At 44.8% G+C, this 18,781-nt stretch overlaps 1 protein-coding gene across 1 annotated transcript in view; it reads right to left on the bottom strand.

Moving 5' to 3' along the window:
* TMEM132B (transmembrane protein 132B) overlaps positions 1-18,781 on the bottom strand; it is a gene marked incomplete at both ends in the record, with an annotated part of 213,893 nt that overhangs the window by 142,131 nt on the left and 52,981 nt on the right. The window contains one exon of the mRNA XM_084216990.1: positions 11,383-12,262. Within this exon, the coding sequence (XP_084073116.1) occupies positions 11,383-12,262 (880 nt within the window). The remainder of the gene's footprint in view (positions 1-11,382; positions 12,263-18,781) is intronic.

The following is an 18,781-nucleotide window of genomic DNA, read 5'->3' as shown; positions in this document are numbered from 1 at the left end:
GACAAAGCAGGAGCTGTCTCCTCACTGGAAAATAACACTTTGAGGGTAGAGGAGCCGTTGCCTTCCTCCTTCTGGAAAGCATCTGCTCTTTGAGGTGTATCGCTGGAACACGAGCAATAAAAACAGTGATTTGTAAAATGAAAGCAGTGACAGACGTTCCTTGTACAAACACTGTGAGACATTACAGATAAAGGAACGTTACATAAATAGGCAAAGCATTAGAACTATTATCACCAACAACAGCACAGGGGACACAGCAGTTTAGCAAAGGAAGTGAAAAATAGCGGATGTGATTTAAGAGGCAGAGAAAATCTGAGCTGGCAAGTTGTAATTACTGCAGCTGAAAGCCAGCCAGGATCCTGGTTGACTGCCTCCAGGCTCAGGAAACGCAACCCAGAATCTTTAAATGACCAAATAATTGGGACCTGGGTTTCATGTCTCCAGTGAGACACCACCATTGATGGAGAGTTCCAGGAGAACCACCAACACCATCCTGCCTGGCACTCCTGGCTGCAGATCCTGCAACCAAACATTGACCTGAACCAGATCTGCTCTGCAAGGTCATTTTTCTTCCCACTGTGGTACGGCTGCAGGGCTTTTTCAACCATTCTTCAGCTTCAGCAGCCTGTAAGCATCTAATGTCTAGTCAAAGGACATCATTCATCCATTTTATGGTTCCCAGAATGCAAAGATATCTACCCAATTTCCTAAGAAATATTAATATTAAAGGATGGCTTTCTCAGCCCAAATCATGCAAGCTGAACAAAGTTCTCCTGACGTTTCATGACAAGGTGATTAATAATACCAAGAAGAAGAATGAAATGATACCAGATTATAAACTATTGTAAATCTTTCAGTCATCCCAGGAATAATGAATGTAGATTTCTTAGGAGAGCAGTACAGATTTAAACAGAATCATTTTAGTTTCCTTGTCAATCAAGGGGCTATTTATGTAATAGCAGAGAGAGACAATGAACTCACGTAATCTTAAAAGGAGAGTGTAGCACATGTCCTTAAAAACAAAGGATTCCAAAGAGTGTCCTAAGCTAGAATTTCCAAAACTGTTAAAGAAAATGTTGCACTTTAGCCATTATTTTTGATCCCTGACCTTCCCTTCCCCAAGCAAGAGCCACAATGAGGAGAATGCAGCTGGACTTCAAATGTCTGAGCTGACATGACCAACCTTCTTCAGACACTTAATTTGAGGGTATGCTCAAAACTGTACTGCCCTAAGAATCTGCTGGACCAAAATGCCCCAAACTTCCTTGGCGTGGGTTTTGGGGTCAAGCAAAATGCAAATGCAAACTCTCAGGAGCTGTTCCACAAATGCTGTTAAATTTTCAACCCCCACCTCAGACAAAGTTTATGGCCTTACTCTGCTTTTGGCTGCACGGGGAACCCAGTGCCCTCTGACCCCTTGGGGCAGTCTGTCCTAGACATTACCTCAACACAATAATTAATAAGTAATAATACTGAATTTGAGCTCGTGGAATTTGCACAGGCTAAATGTTCCAAAGAAAAATGAATAATGCATGCAGAAGAGATTCATTTGGGGGAAAAAAATGTAACTTCAGTTAGAAATAAAGCCCTGGTTGCCTTGGCAAAGAGGATTTAATTGCTGTAATCGCTACATCTCACATAAGGTCGCTGTTTGAGGGAGTCCACAGTGCTGCTATTCATTCTGTGGCTGCTCTATGGCAAATAAAGGACTACTGGTCCCTAGAGCATCAGGGGAATCATTCTGAAAAGGTTTAAATTATTTTTAAAGGGTTATTAGCTTTGGCAAATGAGTCAAAAGTCATCTCAGCTGAGGAGCATAGGTACTTACACCACATTATGGAGATGACAGCAGGAAATGCCACAATTAGGAGTGTTCTACTGGTGGTGCTGTGTGCCATTAAAAACAGAGCTCCAAACACCGCCCTTCCCTCTCCATCTGTGTCCTGCCCACCCACCCACTCGGGGCTGCCACTGTCCCCAACAAATTTCCCAGAGAAACATGAAGCCAGGACACTGGCACACACACGTGTGCCGTCACACAACCAAATTCAAATGGTTTTACTGGCACAAATCCTAAGGAATTCTACGGAAGTCAATTAAATCACCCCTCTTTTCTGGGTAACACTGAGAAGACTCTGGCCAGGCAGATTAAATTAGAGATGGGCCAGAGCCAAATTCCCAGATCCAAAAGTACCCAAAACTCACAATGCATTTGGATCCCTGTCCAGATTCTCACAGTCTGCTACTGCTTCTCCCTCACCCTCTGCTACCTCCCAGGCCAGGACAAACTTTCAGAGTGTCCCCAAGCATCACTTGGTGTATTTTATCTCCATCCTCCACCAGGGATCAGCATCACAGTGCTCATGTGTGTGCTCCCTGTGGCTGCTTGGCACATTTCTTGCCCAGACCCTCATTAACTTGAGCAGCTGCTTAGAAAGCTCATGAACAAGGCATTGCCTATCCCACACTTCTGCTTCTCTGCCTTTCCCACTTGCTGTCCTCTAGGACCAGCACAATTAGAGATGGGGATTTAGTGAAAATGCATTTGAGGACTCCTTCATTAATACCACAAAAGGCTGGGCCACACAATGAGGGAAAAAAGGAACTGAGAAAGTTCACTTGGCAGGAGGATTTTCAGAAGGATGTAGTGGGGGGACAGGAAGGACATGTTGGTCTTGGTGAGCCATTTAAAGGGCAGAATGGTGGGGCAGAGGGAGGGTGACAGGTTTGCCCCATAAACATGGGGCTGCTTGAGCATGGCTCTCCCAAGAGCACCCTCCAGGGGGGATACCCCTGGAAATACTGGAAAAACAATTCCTCCTCTGCTGGGACTACAGCATCTCCCTGGAGATCCTGAGGAGAACAGACTGGAGAGAGATTTCCCTTTTATTCACTTGTTGTAACCCCCAACAGAGGGTGAAGCACTGCTGCACCCAGGGCACTGACAGCCAGCACAGACAAAAGCTGGGGGAGAGCAGAGCCAGAGCCCTCAGGAGCAGCTCTGGAAAGCTCTAGAAGAGCCCCTGATGGTGCCCCCTGTGCCCCCCAGCACTGGCCCTGGGGCAGGGGCTCTGGGGGCTCTGCCATCCCGGGTTTCCCCGTCCTGGCACGGCCACAGCGCTGCCCCTGCGGCTCCAGGGCTGCCAGGAATGGTGCAGGCAGTGAAATAGCTTTAACTGTAAGCACCATTTGCTGTGCCTCGGAATGGCAGACTCATTTGTCACTGTTTTCTTCTCCTGCAGCTCTTTGGATTCATCTGGGATCCAATAACTTTGTTAATATGATTTCTTTCATAACCTGGCCGAGTACAGCATCCAAGGCAGACGTGGCAGCTATTTGAAGCATTAAATACCTCACACAGCACAGCTCCCTGCTCTGCCTTGCCCAAAACCATTTCTTACGAGTCTTTTATTGACATAAATTGCACGGGGAGCAGGAGCAGCACCCAAAACAAGAAGATATGTTGACAATTTTCTTGCAATATTTGGTTTCCTGCTCTTTCTGAGAGTCCTTTCTCCCCAGAGCTGTCAGCAAACTATCACACCAGCCTTCTTCTATCAGAGCAAGCAGAAACTCACGGGTAAACACAAGGACAAAAGCAACTCTCTGTTGCATCAGGGGGAACATGGAGAAATTGAGATCAATGTGCTCCCTCAAAGCAATACTTCATCAGCTTCACGCCAGGGTAATCTCATTTTTACCAGGATAAAATGACAGCAATGCATGGCCTAAAACATCTCAGGAAAAAAGGAAATTTCAAAGTAGTGGCATTTTTCTACTTTTAATACTGTTCATTACTGTGAATGTAATGAATAGAAGGAGAAGTAACTGCATCAAGGACCGAATCACTGTTGTGTCTGACTTGTTTAAACAAGACTGTGATTTACTGCGCTGCCAGCTAATGAAGAGCTGTACAAGAAGCTGATCAATGCCATCATTGTCTGGCAGCACAAAGCAGGGACTACTCAGCATATTGTCCAAAACAAAGTCTCCCCCCAAGCTGCCCGCCAGGGACTTGTTTATGAGGACACACAGTTTGCAGAGAGCCACAGTGTGCCCCAAACTTGAAATGATCACTCAAAGAAAGGAACTTTGCTGACCTGTGTTTCCAGCCTGAGTACAAGGTAAAAAATAAAAGAAATGGATGAAGAAAAGGAAGACAGCTGTTAGACAAACATTAAATTGCCCTTTGTGATACTGTGAATTTAAGCAGTCTTGTCACCCCAAGGCAGCTTTGTGTTCATTAACAGAGGTAACTCAACTCAGAGCTGGCTGCTCACAGGCAAAACTCAGCTTCTAATTCCATCTTCTGTGGTTTCCTTTCCCATTTCAGAGCTGCACCAGCATTAATCACAGCAAAGGTAAGACAGGATAGCCCCCAGCAAGAGCAAGCTGTGGAGAAGAGCAGTGGCAATGCCCTGAGCTGGCTGCAGAGGCTGAGCTCTGGGGCCCCTGCGATGCAGCTCCTCACCCAAGGGATGCCCAGCCTGGTCCCAGGCAGGCTCAGCACCAGGGGAAGGTGAAGCACAGCCTGTCCCTGTCTGAGTGCAGCCAGGCAGTGCTGACAGTGCTCTGCACACCCACACCTGGCCCTGCAGCAAGCAGTGAGCTCTGCAGGAGCTGCCTGCAGTTAATTAGCAGGAGCTGTCATGTCAAAGCTCCTGGAGATGGGGTTCGGCTCACAACGAGCTTGTAGAACCCGAACCACTTCCAAATGTAAAATCTCTTTCCATCACCATCAACAAGGCAGAGTTTGTGTCAGCATTGGCACCCTCAGATCCATGGGAAGTGCTGCCCACATCCCCTCCCCTTGCAGAGCACAGCAATGCCTCTGACATGGGCACACAAGAGCCTGCCAGGGCTCCTCTCACAATCCTTGCAGAGCCACCAGTGACACACAGCACCACGAACCCACTGGCAGAGCAGCCATGAGACACCTGCTTGTGCACCAAACAACTTAGAACAAACACAGCCACCTCTCTTATTTCCTACTTGATGGTTCTGGATACGGGAAACAGCAAATTAATTTATGTGACATTGCCACATCCTTACTGCTCACAGGTGCAGATGAATGAGATAGCTGAGGTGCTGGAATTCAGGGCTTGAATGGAAGCAGAAGTAGGCTTTCAAGGCAAAGCAAACACCTTTTCCAGTAGGAAGTTATCCTTGTTTCATTCCAGCTGTACTCAGTGCTCTAACGCACACGTGAAAGCACCAAAATTAAAAATAACTGGCAAACTCTTCAGTGAAAAACACTGGTGGAATGCACACACAGGCTAAATGTTTGTCATTAATTCTGCATTTTGATCCACCCTCCCCTCCAACCCTTCCAAGCATTTCCCCACTCCCATGACAGAAGTGAGCCAAAGCTGGGGGGCCCAGGGAAGGAGCAGACAGTGGGACCCCTGCCACGGTCACCAGGACCTTACCAGCACCTCCTACACACAGCAGCCTGGTTTGTGCCCAGAGCAGCACATCCAGGACCCTTCTGCAGGGCAGCAGGCATTCCCATCAGGAAACATCTCCATTACAGCCCTGTTTCATCACCACCAGGCTGCAGTCCCATCTGGAAGCGCTTCCAAGCCAACATCCAGCAATTCCCAGGGCTTCTCTCTGTCACTGGAGCTGTGCAGTGATCATGGACAGCTGATTATTGCAGCACATAGTTGACCTTTATCTAAAATTCCATTTAAAAGCTTTATTGACTGTAGTCTTGCAGGCTCTTTCAGGATTCACTGGGTCATTTATTCCCTGCTTTTAGAATTGCTCGAGTTCTAAGGAGGAGTTATTATTTTTTTGTCATTTTGAACTGGGTTGAAGACTGTATGAGGGGGTGGTTTCTTTTCTCCTCCCTCTCCAGGGTGGCTAGGGCAGAGGAGGTTATCTGAAGGCACGTGAGGAGGAGAGAGAAGCTGCCAGGGTGGCACAATGATTTCCAGGCTGGTTCATGGATATGGATCCAGCAGCTCCCAGGGAAAAAAAAAACCATTTTCCCTTCAGCCAAGAGAGATTCAGGTCTAAGTATTTCATAGAGCATCCTTGTGGAATTTGTAACTCCATTCCATCATGTCAGGTTTTCATCAGCTGCAGCCAATTTTTCTGGGCCACAAGCCGGCCTCAAACAGAAATAAGAAAAATAAAAGGATGTTTCAACCTTTTCTGAAAGAGAATTTATAGAAATGGTTCATTCAAGCCAAAGAAACCATTCTGGTGACAGCTCCCCCAGGCCTCATAGGAGTGTCCTGAAGGATATTACTCCCTTTCCCATTCAGTGACAAAAAGAAAAGAAAATAGTGGGAGGAAGACAATATAGGCATCAAATGAAGCAGGAGATCTGGAAAAAAGAAATAGTGTGAATCTGTCTTGGAGGAATATGAAATAGTGCATAAGTACTTGGGGACTGAAGTAAGGTTGCACAGGCAGATCTGGCATTTCCAGATTAGCAGTGCTTGGTATTTTTATCAACATTACATATCACTATTTCATATTTACATTTAGTTCCATGTACATTCAGAGAGGAAAGGGAAACCAAAAATTTCAACATGCATCCTGGGTTTATCAAAATTTTGGACTAAAACCCAAATTATTCCCAAGCCACCAGTAATGGTTTATTTCTGTGATTATTTCTAAATCTGAACCAGCATTTCAGATTTCAGAAGAGCATTTTTGTGGGTTTTTTTTTCCTTTCTCAACACTTTGATTTCTGCTGAATGTTCATCCTAAAATGATGTTCCAGTGAATCATTCCTTTCTCTCCCCAGTAACAATCCCAGTGACAGTGCTTCCCAGTCCCAGCAGCTTGCTCAGGAGCGATGAAGGCCATGTGGAGCCTCCTCCTCACAGGCAGCCAGGCTGCATTCCCCACAGTCTGTACTCTCATTTTCTATGCATTTCCGGATCCAAAACCTTCTGTTTTCTTTCCCTTGTTTGCTCTTGGCAGCTATTGGCAGGAGACATCCTCTTAATGATCTTTTTCTGGCCTTCTAGACGACTGCTCAGACTTCTCCAGATCTTTCATTATTAACACAGAAGCCTTGTAAGTCACTTTTAATGGTCTGTGCAATTTTTATTCCCTAGCAGGAGACATCACCTCCTCCATATGGATATATGTTTATTAATATAAATCCTCAATATCATTTTGCCTAGCGAGACTAATCAGGAAGGGTCTCCTGGCGTGTGTAACACCTTGTCCTGGTCCATGCCCCAGTCCAAAGGCAATCTTTGAGCTGCTCTGCGTGGAGCAGGGCAGGGAGGAGTGGATAATCCTTCTCCTGAGGCTGCCCCAAGGGACAGTGCTGCCATCCCCTGCAGCCCCTGCTGCTCCCATCCCTTCCCAGGTGTTCCCTACCTGCTCTGAGCCCCTTGCTGTTCTCCTGGGATTTCTGCCACCTGCAGCTCCTTTCTGAGCAGGCACAAAGCAGGATGGCTCCTTGCTGCTGGGAGGGTGTGGGCAGCCAACAGAGCCACGTTTTGTGTGTGACACTTTGCTGTTAGTGCTCAGCTTCCAGGAGCAGCACATCCTCACTGACAGCTTAGATGGGGAGACTTGGAAAACAGGCCAGAAATCCATTGTTTGCTCCTAAAGAGAGTGTCCTCATTTCTTTCCTATAACCAAGGGGCAATTGTCCATTTATTCCATTAAACGTTCTCCTGCTGTACAAATTGACTCCCATTTTTCTTTTAAATACATCCTCTGAGTCTCAAGATGGAGTTAAATAACAACAAACACCACAGAAGAAACAGAAGCCATTCCCAGTGCTATTAGATGAGATTTCTGTTCTTCCAGTTGAGCAGGAATTGTTTTCTCCTGTCTCTTTTATAACTCCTCCATGTATCAGGAGACTTCTTCTGTTTAGCAATTAGCACTAAAGTTGCTGTTACCCCTTCTGTAGTCATGATTTCCATCTTTTCTTTTCTCATTTACTACATTTCATCTAAGTTTGTCAGTGAAGAAGGAAACAGAGATACTCCAGGACATCAAAGGACAAAAAGTGCCTGAAAATTTGTGACACTGAAGTATGTATGAATCCTGCTGGAATCTCAAACCTGTCCTTCATTTTTACCCCTTTTTTTTTTTTTAACAAGGTGGCCCATAAAAGAGTTTAATCATGGCAACAGAGCCCATTTCACCTACCTTTACAGTTAAACTATGCTTAGTGACAGACCACCAAACATGATGGGCAAAATTTATCTTCCCAGATGGGGAATTTTGCAGTACAGATCAGACCAGCAAGGCCACAAATTAATCTCCAGTGTCATAAGCATTTCATCACACACATGTATAGATCATGTGTCAACAAAGGCACAGCACGAGTGGCAGGCACAGCAAAGGCACTAAATGCACACTCTGTCCCCAAATTCTGCCCCTGACACACCTGTGTCCTTCCCTGGCTGCATTCCAGCAGGAAAAGAAACAAATGTATTTTATTTCAAACACAGCACCACTGGAGCTCCATCTCCGCCTGAAATTCAAGTTATTGAACCAAAACAACCAAGACTTAGCTCAAGCCAAGCAAAACCAGTTTGGAGTGATGGAAGGGGCTGGAAGTGATAGCTGGAGCTTCACAAACGAGCGACAGGACTGGGAGGATGGGGATCTGACCAGGGGGTGTCTCTCAGCACAGCACACTGCTCAATCAAGGAACTGCTCCCAGCTGCCTCTCAGTTGTTCCCAAGCCTGGTTAAGAATCACAGATTTCACCAAAACAAAAAAACATCAGCTCCCATATGAGAATTGAAGTGAGTTCTGCGAGGAAAAACCCAGCATAAAATAAAATACTACGCAACACAGCATGAAATAGTAAAGAGGTGCATAAAATTGAGCATATCTGCTCCTTTGCATCCTGTCAGAGCTCAAGGCTGTGCTGAGAATGACTTGGTTTTGATCTATCCTCTCATATGAGCAAGACCCTGCTACACTTACAACAGATATGATTAAAAACTATCAGTTATATTAAGCAAAAATATATTTCCCAAGGCAAACATTCAGTTCAATGTATTTTTCTCTGGCTATAACACACAGAAATTCTAGGTATATAAGAACCTTCTGGGTTTTCACAGACATTAACATTGAGCAGAAAAACAGGAGAAGCTGGTGAGGGGAGCTGCATAAATTAGATGTAGGCACTATAGTGCTTGTATTTCCCTCAGCATCATTCCCTGCCTTCCATGAAAACTTCAGCTAAAAATCTCTCCATGGACCCAACATACATCATTCAAAATAATCATAGCAACAGTTGTAGATACTCTTCCCACTCTAAAGGGCAGGTGAACCAGCAGCAGAATTTCATTCTGCCTCTCACTTTCAGCATTCAACTAAGGGGTAAATAAAAATACTTTCAGTTTCTCTGATGAAAAGCACAATGCAAGCAAAGCCAAATAAAAGCCCAGACAGGCTAGACTACAGAGAGCCAACAGTGAATTTTCCAAGGAAATATTTCTGGGCACGTAAAACATGCTGATTTATTGTACCAGAAACATTTCCTGGAGATGAACAGATTCCATACACTTTTCAGAGAAGGAAATCCCCATGGAAACCTGACTGCCTTCCCAGCAGCCCAGGAGCACTGAGATGGACGTTCCACATGTTGGGAGCACAGCTGGCAGCTGGAGCCATGCAGACCCCAGGGGCTGTGGGACCAGGTGAGGTCTCAGCAGCAGCAGCCAGGCTCCTGTGGATCATCCTGGGGCTCCCCAGCCTGGAAGCTGCCTGCTCCCTCAATTTCTGCTTCCCTGAAAACCCAGCTCTATCACTTGCTCAGTGCTTCCAGGACCTATTTTGCTTTTGAAAAGCAGCATTGCAGAAGTGCCTCTGCAAGAAGTTTTTGGTTATTTCCTGGCCAGCAGAAATATCAAAACTCTACCCTTGCACCATTTGTTACGAGGTAAATGCTATTTTAGAAATTCCAGTGGAAAGAAAACATCCCCGTCTTAGGCTGCCTCTAATACCTTGGGAATTTTATCTGTGGTGTGGGGAAGAGAACAAAACCCTGAGAATTAAGAGCTGATGTTAAATCCTTGCAGAGCCTTAGGCAAATTCTATAATCTCTCTGCTATAGCACCGAGGATCAATACACGCCTGCTGAAACCCGACTGCTCCGTCAGGCCAGTCCATCCAGCGACAGTGGATGCTGGCCAAATCCATATTTAACAAATTAAAAACATCAAATCCACAAAGAGCACGAATAAGTTGTGTTTAAAGGAAGCCCCTTCCTGATCCAAACCTTTTCAAGTTTGGTTAAACCCCATTATATTTCTCACACTTTCCCCTCGTTAGCAGCGCTGTGCTGTGAATCTCTTATCCCTATTCAGGCAGCAATCTGTAAGTTTATTAATATGCATGTGCTATTTCACAAATGCTCAATGATTTGAAAGTGCTGCATAAGGTTTGCTGTCTGTTTTCTCAACATCCATCCCCAAAGTGCACTTCTGTCAAGTTCTGCTCCCATCCTTCTCGGATCAAAAAGTTGGAAGCAAGGCACGAATCTGCTCTGAGGTTTCCCTGCAGGGGCTGCAGCTCCTCCTTTCCTGAGAGTCTCACATCCTTACAGCAGATGACACTTTCCAATTACCTTTTGGCCCTTTTATTCCCCCGGTTTGGCTCACATTTCTCTCTGAATTTGGTCCCTGTGCAGCTCTGAACCCAGAGTCTGACAGCTAAGGACAGAACAAATATGCAGCACTAGCCCTCAGGGTGGTTTGAAATGCCTGAGTTGTCCTATTACAGGTAGATTCACAAGAAAAGATCAACAGAGAGTCTCCAAACTTAAAACAAAAATGGGCCACAAAACTAGCAGTCAAAAGCTTGATTGGAAGGGCTGATTTTATAGGAAAACTGAAGACAACTTGCAAAGTTTAGCCCCAAATCCTGGCTCTCCCAAAGGATCCCTACACAGGCTGAGCTCATTTTCCCAGCTCTCAGCTCCCCTCTGTACAATGCACCTAGAGTTGTCACCACGTTTGACCTGTGCAGGAGGTAGCCCATGCATTTTGGAAAGGTGATGATGATAAAGTTGATAAAACAGAGGGAACTTCACCAAAGAAACAGAAAACCCTCCTGCAAACTCTTTAGCAAAACACATGGCAGCAGTTACCCTGGCTGATTTACAGAGACAGAATTTAGGAGGCAGAATTATGACTAGAAGCAAACAGAATTAAAACAAAAAATAATCAAACAAGCATTCATAGCCCATACTTTAAAATCAATGTCCACGGTCCAAAAAGTGTCATCCACACAGATAATTCAAGACTATCTACAGTTTTCTCCTGTTGAAGAAGAAATGCACAAGTTCTCTCACGAAAACAGTAAATATAACCAAAGATTTACAACCAGCACTGATTTGCCCCTATTTGTTTTGCATACAACACTTAAAAATTCTCTTACCTTAATACAAACTGGTCTGCTAGTGAGTAATCAGCCAGGAAAACATGGAAGGTCACAATGTCACCCTCTCTGACTGGGCTGAGTGGTAAGTGAATAATGATATTTTCATCCACCCTCAGCGAAGACTGCTTTAATTTGTCTTGATTTGGGTAAACAACGATGCTACCAATCCTCTCCATAGCTGACAAAGCTTGGTGCTCATCCTCTTCACCTGCATGGATATTGTTTTCCCATTTTGCATCCTCTGGAGAACATTCCCCATCCACTGTATAAATCTTATAGAAGAGCTCCACAGTAATCCCTTCCAGGGAGGCTGTTTCCTCTGAAACCAGGGGTGGAGGGGAACTGAACCAGCTGGGAGACAATTCCAGCTCCACAACACATAATCCCAGGTGGCCTGTCAATCTGCAGCTGGCCACCACTTCTCTGGACTCCAGGAAAGCAAACATCTTCACACAAGGCAGCATCTCCTCCGAGTCGTAGTCATCCCAGTCCTTCCCCGCGATATAGAACAAGGTCTGGATTTTAGGTTTGTTGGAATAGATTGAGCTGTTGATTATGTGGGATTTTAATTTCCAATTAAAAGTGAATTTATTTGTGAAACCAAAAGATGCAGAAGTCAGCATGAGGTCCAAGGGAACGGGTTGTTCAACAGAAAAGGGTCCGTACGTGGCATTTAGGACAGGTGGCTGTTTGGCTTTGTATATAAAGAATGAATCCACCCTAGACTGCAAACTGGAGTTCCTCATGATATCCTGGTTGGCTTCCTTGAGGAAGAAGAAAGTATCAGCATTGGAGATGTGAGGGCTGGCAGGGAGATAGGTCGGCAGGTTGGAGAATCTCTGGATGCTGTCCATGATCCCTCCTCGGCTCTCCACCACTGCGGGCCAAAGAGAAAAGGAAACAGAAAGAAACTCAAATGTTTGGTCAGCATGGGCCTCAGCTTCTGACAAAAGCAATGGATGACAGGAGATCAGTCCTGCTGGCCACACACAGGTACCATGGAACAACACTTTTGTTCAAAGCTCAGCTGTGCAGCTCCCTCTCCGCCTTCCCCAGCCTGTCATCTGCTTGAAAGCCATTAATCAAGTACTGGCTACCACTAAGAGAGGATTGGCTGGCCAGATCCCAAACTAACTTCCAAAACTTTTTACTGTTTTTGTTTTTATTTTTTTTCTTTTATCATCAGATTAAACTTTCAGCCTCTCCTCACCCATGTTTCAACGTGCCTAAGAAACTGACATATTGAATATTAGTAGCAGTAAAACAGAACAGTTTAAGCAGTAAAAACTGAACATTTCCTTTAATCTACCATCACTAACACACAAAGCAATGGGGGTTGAACATCTGCATCACTCCCAATCCATTCTGCCAGGTCAGCAGCTTGGGAGTTAGTGAGAACCTGATGAAAGCCTCATGTTCTTGAAAACAAAACTTTTCATGATAAAATATATGGGGTTTGATAGAGGTCTCACTGGGATGGATTTACAGGCAAGAGTGAACCTGAGAGAAGGAGAAATCCTTTACACACAGAAGGTTCTCAGACACTTGGAAGGATTTTTTGGTTTAATTCCTGAGGAGAATAAAACACATTTGGAAACCACAGAAGTTTCTCTACGACACAATGGTCAATCCTCCACTCAGCGCTGAGCGATTTTTCCCAGGAAAGAAAAGATTCCAGAGGGAGGGAGGATCAAACAGACATCTTTGGTTCGGGCTGATCTCTAATTAATAATGAGATATATTCAGTCTGGGCTGTGATCCTATTAGAAACAGTGGCTCTTTCAAACTAACAATTGGCACCCAACAAAAAGCCGGTGACTGCGAGCTCCTGGGACTGCTCAGAGGAAACATACAGAAAGCCAGGGAATTAAAATGCAGCAGTTCCAAAGCACAGAGATAACAAAGGCACAATGACAGAGCCTAAGGTCAAAGCTCTCATTGTCTCTCTGGAGCTGAGCGGTGATTTTTCAGTGTTTGTCAGGGCTGGGCAGAGCAGATACACAACACACAAACAATTACACCTGTTCAAGCCAGATGACTCAGATTCTTGCAGCCACGATTTAGCAGAGATAAAAGCTCTAATATTTAAGCTATTTTTTTTCAGGTTGTGTATTTTTAAAGCCTACATTTATCAAAGACAGATTCTAAGGCAAATCCCATCCATTTGACTTTGCTCCACTCTTGTTCTCAGTTGAAATTCTGGTCATTTGTTTTTTGATAGTCTGATATTATCTACACTTCACCACAATACTTTTGCCTTTACTTTTGCTGTATATTTACTTGTGTCAGGGAGTTTTTTTCAGCCATTGGAATATTCTTTGTGGGAATGAATAAACATGCAAAAATATACAAAAGCAGCCAAAAAAATTCTCAGCAGGAAACACTCTGCCAGCAGTCTCCTCTCTCACCACTGCACCTGGGGATCAGGTCAGGGTTTCCTCTCAGCTTCACAGGCAAATGCAAATGTCCCCTGCCTTGCTCTCATCATAAACATCAGCCCAGCTCTGGAACTCACCAGCACAGCCCACGGTGAAATGCAGAAACCCAGAATGATGAGAAACTGGCAGTGGCATCACACATGGGACAAGCAACTTTCTAGTCAGGAAAACTGCCCTTGGTCCTTCCCTGCCACCTCTTCCATCCCCATGGATGGTGGGCAGTGGGTGCTCTCCCTCCCCAGGCACAAAGTCACCAAGGGATGTTTTAGCAGCCCCATTTCTGCCCTGTGGTTTATTTTTAGGGCACTTTTACACGTTCTGCCATTGTGCAACTTCCCAACTCAGGAGTAAAAAGTGAACTTTGATCCTGGGAAAGCTGAGGCAGAAGAGAAGGAAAGGTGTTTTTTCTCTGCTATAAATTCAAATGCAGACAAGCCCCTCTCTGGATTAATTGTAAATAAATTGAACGACGTTTGAAAGGAATACTTTTGAGAAGTTGCAGTTAACATAAAAACTTTACAGCCATACAGATAAGCAGCCAAGCAGATAAGCAAGGAGCCAGAGCAGTGAGAGTACCCTCTGATTTCTGGAGCAGGAGCTAAATCTCCTCCCAGGGCACACCAGGCTGCAGAGGAGATTTAAACAGGGAGGCAGTTACAAAGCAAAAACAAGACAAGGCTTAAATGCATTTGTGTTTACATTACAGGACTCCCACACACGCTTTATGCAGATATTTTATCTCTCTCAAGCAGTGATTTACAGGAAGTTTAAAAGGGATGCTTTTCCCTTCCCTCCATTTCATTACAGTGGCAACTTCTCAGAGCCTCTGCTCAGAACTGGTACGAGGACTAGGATATCATCCTGCTGTAACTCAAGCAAAATGAGATACAAATTTTGTCTGAAGGCTTATATGGGAAGCCATAAACATCAGTAGACAGGGCTGGGCTTTGTCCTAGAACCAGCCTGCAAGAAAATATGATATCTGAATTTAGCAGCATTTTATGATGCTGTAGGAAGATCTAAAAAGAAATACTTCACACGATGGCAGGCCAACACCCCACCTTTTTAATTCAGCACCCCAGCATCAATCTCCTTACAGCAACAATCAGAAACCAGACACATCTGGAGCTTTCTGGTGCAATAATGCCATGAAAAAATCACCTGTTCCTTTAATAAGCACTCCAGCAAGATCAAAGAGGGCAGAACATTAGAGCAGAACGTGGGTTAGTTCTAATTAGGTACCAAAAGAGAGCAAGAGCTGAGGAAAAGTAAATGGAGACCAAATGAGCTCCCCCAGAGCTCAGTGCTTTCCCAGACAGAACAGCCTGCTTTGCTCAGACTGCTGGGGCACTGGGGGTGTTGAGGGGAGATGTGTGCAGATCACACACTGGGGGATGTGAATTGAGATATTTAGTTGGAATTTCAGAAAAACTTTTCCCTTGTAGCAGATTCTCTGCAGGTGCTCTGCCCCTGCTAAGACACTCACTGGGATTAAGGAACTACTGACCCCTAGAGCGACAGGTCAGCTTTTGAGGCATCATCACTGCAATTTTATGTTAAAATCCTTCCCTCAAGAGCTGGGCAATATCCTCATAGCCCAGCTCATCCTGCAGACTCAGAGCACAGGAAAGAAAACTCCCTTGTGATGTTTCTGAGGCACAGAGGGAGGAAAGCAGCAGGCAATGCAATGCTGAGCATCACACATGCCCCTTCCTGGTCCTTACCCTGCCCAGCTCAGGCCTCAAACAAAGCTTCTGTTCTGTTCTCCTGAGCATTTTTTATCTAATCATAAAATTATCCGCCATTTTTGGTTTTAATCTCACTTGACCCTGGACTGCTACCACAAAAACCAGCTCAGGTCTGAAAGAGGAGCAAAGCCACAGCTGCAGGTCAGACTGTGCAGCAAAAATCTGCCATTCATGGAACTCAAGACTTCATTGAATCTTCACTGAATTTCTTAGATTTCATACTTTTTAAGAAATAAAACAAGTATTCCTGCTGGAAGATAGTGGTGGCAGCGGCAGGCCAGTGTTAGAAACAATGCATCTGTTTAAGATGCAGCAAGAGGAAAGTCCTTTAAAACCATCATTTTGTAGCTGAAAAGGAAGATAGCTCCTGATGGAACATAAATTCAAATTTCACATCTAAATATTCTCTCCTCTTTAGCAAACTATTTAACAGGAGCCAAGTCTTCCATAAGCCATCAGTAATTCTGAAGCTGAAGGTGCAAGGAACAACAACTGTTTAAAATTGCAACTCCTTCAATATCCTTTTTCTCTGAAAACAAACAAGAAGCCAACCCTGCACCTGTGGAAAAACTGTGAAAATGTTAAAATTCATCTTTCCTGCAGCATCATCAGAACTGTAGCACGAGCTCATACAGACACTCCTCTTTGTAAAAGAGGAATCATTTCAAGTAATGTGGTGCCAGTAAGTGCTATGATGTTATCCATGACTCACAGAGGCAATCAATGGCTTGTCTGTACAGGAGAAAAATCACCAGCCCCTCCCACCAGCCCTCACTGAAACACCATAAAGATCAAACTACACATGTACATTATTCCACTATAAGAATGGCTCTGTTCATAATAATGATTTTGTTCTGGAATTGCAGGCATTAGCCTTGAATACAAACACACTGCACTCCAGAACAGGGTGTCTACACGAGGAAGGCTAATCTGGAACTCATAAATTACAGGGAAATAATTCATTCTGGACCAGCAGTGTGGGTCACTTTCTCTCATATTGCCAGGGATGCTGTTCAGAGCCCCCGGCAGGGAGAGTCTGCCCGAGGTGATTTGGCCTGGCCACAGCTGGGAAGGAAAACTCTGACTCCTGGGGCTGGCAGGAGGAAAAGGAGGAGGATGATTGCAGAGTGGAAGTCTACTAGGAGTTTATTCATCATCTGAGCACTGTGAGTAGGCTAAGGCTGGGCTGTGTGAGGATCTGGGGATGAACACCCCCTCGTGCTCTCCCTGACTCACTCCACATGCAGTGAAGTAGCCAGGAAAGGAGGATGTCACTGTTTACTTCCTACATTCAGAGCCCATCCTGTGACTCATCTCCTCAGCTTTACATTCAGAAGGAAAAGGAGGAGAGCCCTCCACAGACCCCCCGAAGGGTAAAATTCCATCACCCAACTAAAGCAGGAAAAATTCCATCACCTTCCATCCACAAACAAGCCTCACTCCTTTACTGCTTGACTTTGATATCCAGTGAACCCCACTGCACAGAAAAAGGGCCATAATGACAATTAGTGTTTCCAGCTGTAACAGAGCAATTTGAAAATGCAAACGACGCTGCAAGGAAGAGTTAAGAAGTGCTCCCAGTACATTTCTAACATTAAAGTCAGACCAGAAGCTGTCAAGATATAAAAAATAATAGTCTGAGAAAATGTGATAAAATCCCTTAAAGCTTTTCTTATTCTCTCTTCTTCTTATCCAAATTTGATGTAAGGATAGAACTTGATGGAGGACTTGCAACCAATTCACAGTCCTTCCATTCAATCTTGATTACACATTTGTGGAGACAGAGATTTGCTTTGCAAAACACTGCTGGACCAGCAGCTTGTTTGGAAAGACAAGAAAAAAGATGCAATTTAAAAAAAAAATTAACTTAATCCAAACATCTAAAACTGAAGAGAGGTTAATTAACTTTTGTTGGCTTGGGACAATGTCTCACATCCTTATCTCCAAACGTCTGAGTCAAACTGCCCAGACTCCTCTGCAGCTGCACATTCTGGCCCAGTTCGTTCCTGAAGGGTGTCCAAGCTCAGCCACACTCCAGCCTCCCCTTCAGCAAGGCAGGGAATGTGCAGAATTCGCTCACCCTCCCCTGGCACGGAGCCTGCAGGGTGAGAGATCAGCAGGAGCCCATTCCACCCAGTGACCCCAGCCCTGAATGAGCTGGGGGTGGCAAGCCCAGGGTCCGTGGGCAGAGCATCCTGCCACATCAGAGCTCCTGGCTTCCTCCTCCTTCCTTTTGGGAGCTTCCCCTCCCAAAACTTTTAGAGGCTTTTATTGCTCCCTCTGAACCTTGTGCAGTGGGGTTTAACTAAGGCACCTGGTTTTATGGGCTGGAGTAATAGAGAAACCACGTGCCTATGTTTACCCAGCAAAAAAGCTTCCAAAAAAGCTTTAAAGCACATCTCTGGCCTCATAAATCTTTTGCCTACTAAAATACATTTTTAAGTGCAAAATTAAACCATGCATATGAATGAAACCCCTGATCAGGCCACGCATTCAGCCATAAATTGTGTTATTGTGTTCCAAACAAGGCGAGTGCTTTGGAACACAATAACAGATTAAGTTGGATGGTGAAGTTTCTGAGCTGGTGCTTTCTAGAGTTTTGAGCTTGCCTGCGTTTTGCACAGTCACCCATACTGAAAGACATCTGTGCAGCAAGGCCACCTACAGATAGTAATAAAACCGTGCTGTCTGAAAGGCTGCCTATAAATCTTATTAAAGTAATCCCTTCCCTGAACCCAGATTATTACATTCACCTTTATGGTAGAATAAAAATTAATTTTCTCAGCTATAATAAGTGTATGATAAGAAGGCATCGCTTGGGACTAAATAAAGATTATAATTAACTCCAACTGAATAAATCTAAATTTAGCTTGGACTAGCAATTTGCTTTCATGCATTTTCCTCTCCGACTGAGTGAATAGGTACAGAAGGATTAGCATCCCATGCCAGTTCCAGCACTGCTGTCACAGAAAGGACTGGGACAGAGTGTAATCCAATACCCAAAAGGCCTGAAGATTAATTCAGGGTTCCCTATCAGCAAAAGTTTGGAAAGCTGGAGAAAAACAAAAAGGCTTAAAATTGCCATTAGGCTGGCAAGGAAAACGTGAAGTGTTGGACTCCAGAGGGAATATTGCTCCCTCTGCTCCCCAAATCAGGCTTGGGCAAAGGCAGGAGCTCTGGCCCTGCTGCTGAGAGCACGTTTAGGGGAAG

This window comes from Fringilla coelebs (genome assembly GCF_963513975.1).
Source record: "Fringilla coelebs genome assembly, chromosome: 17".
NCBI classification, from domain to species: Eukaryota; Metazoa; Chordata; class Aves; order Passeriformes; family Fringillidae; genus Fringilla; species Fringilla coelebs.
The sequence above is the reverse complement of the archived record's forward strand: the minus strand, read 5'-3'. Positions and strand labels throughout refer to the sequence as shown.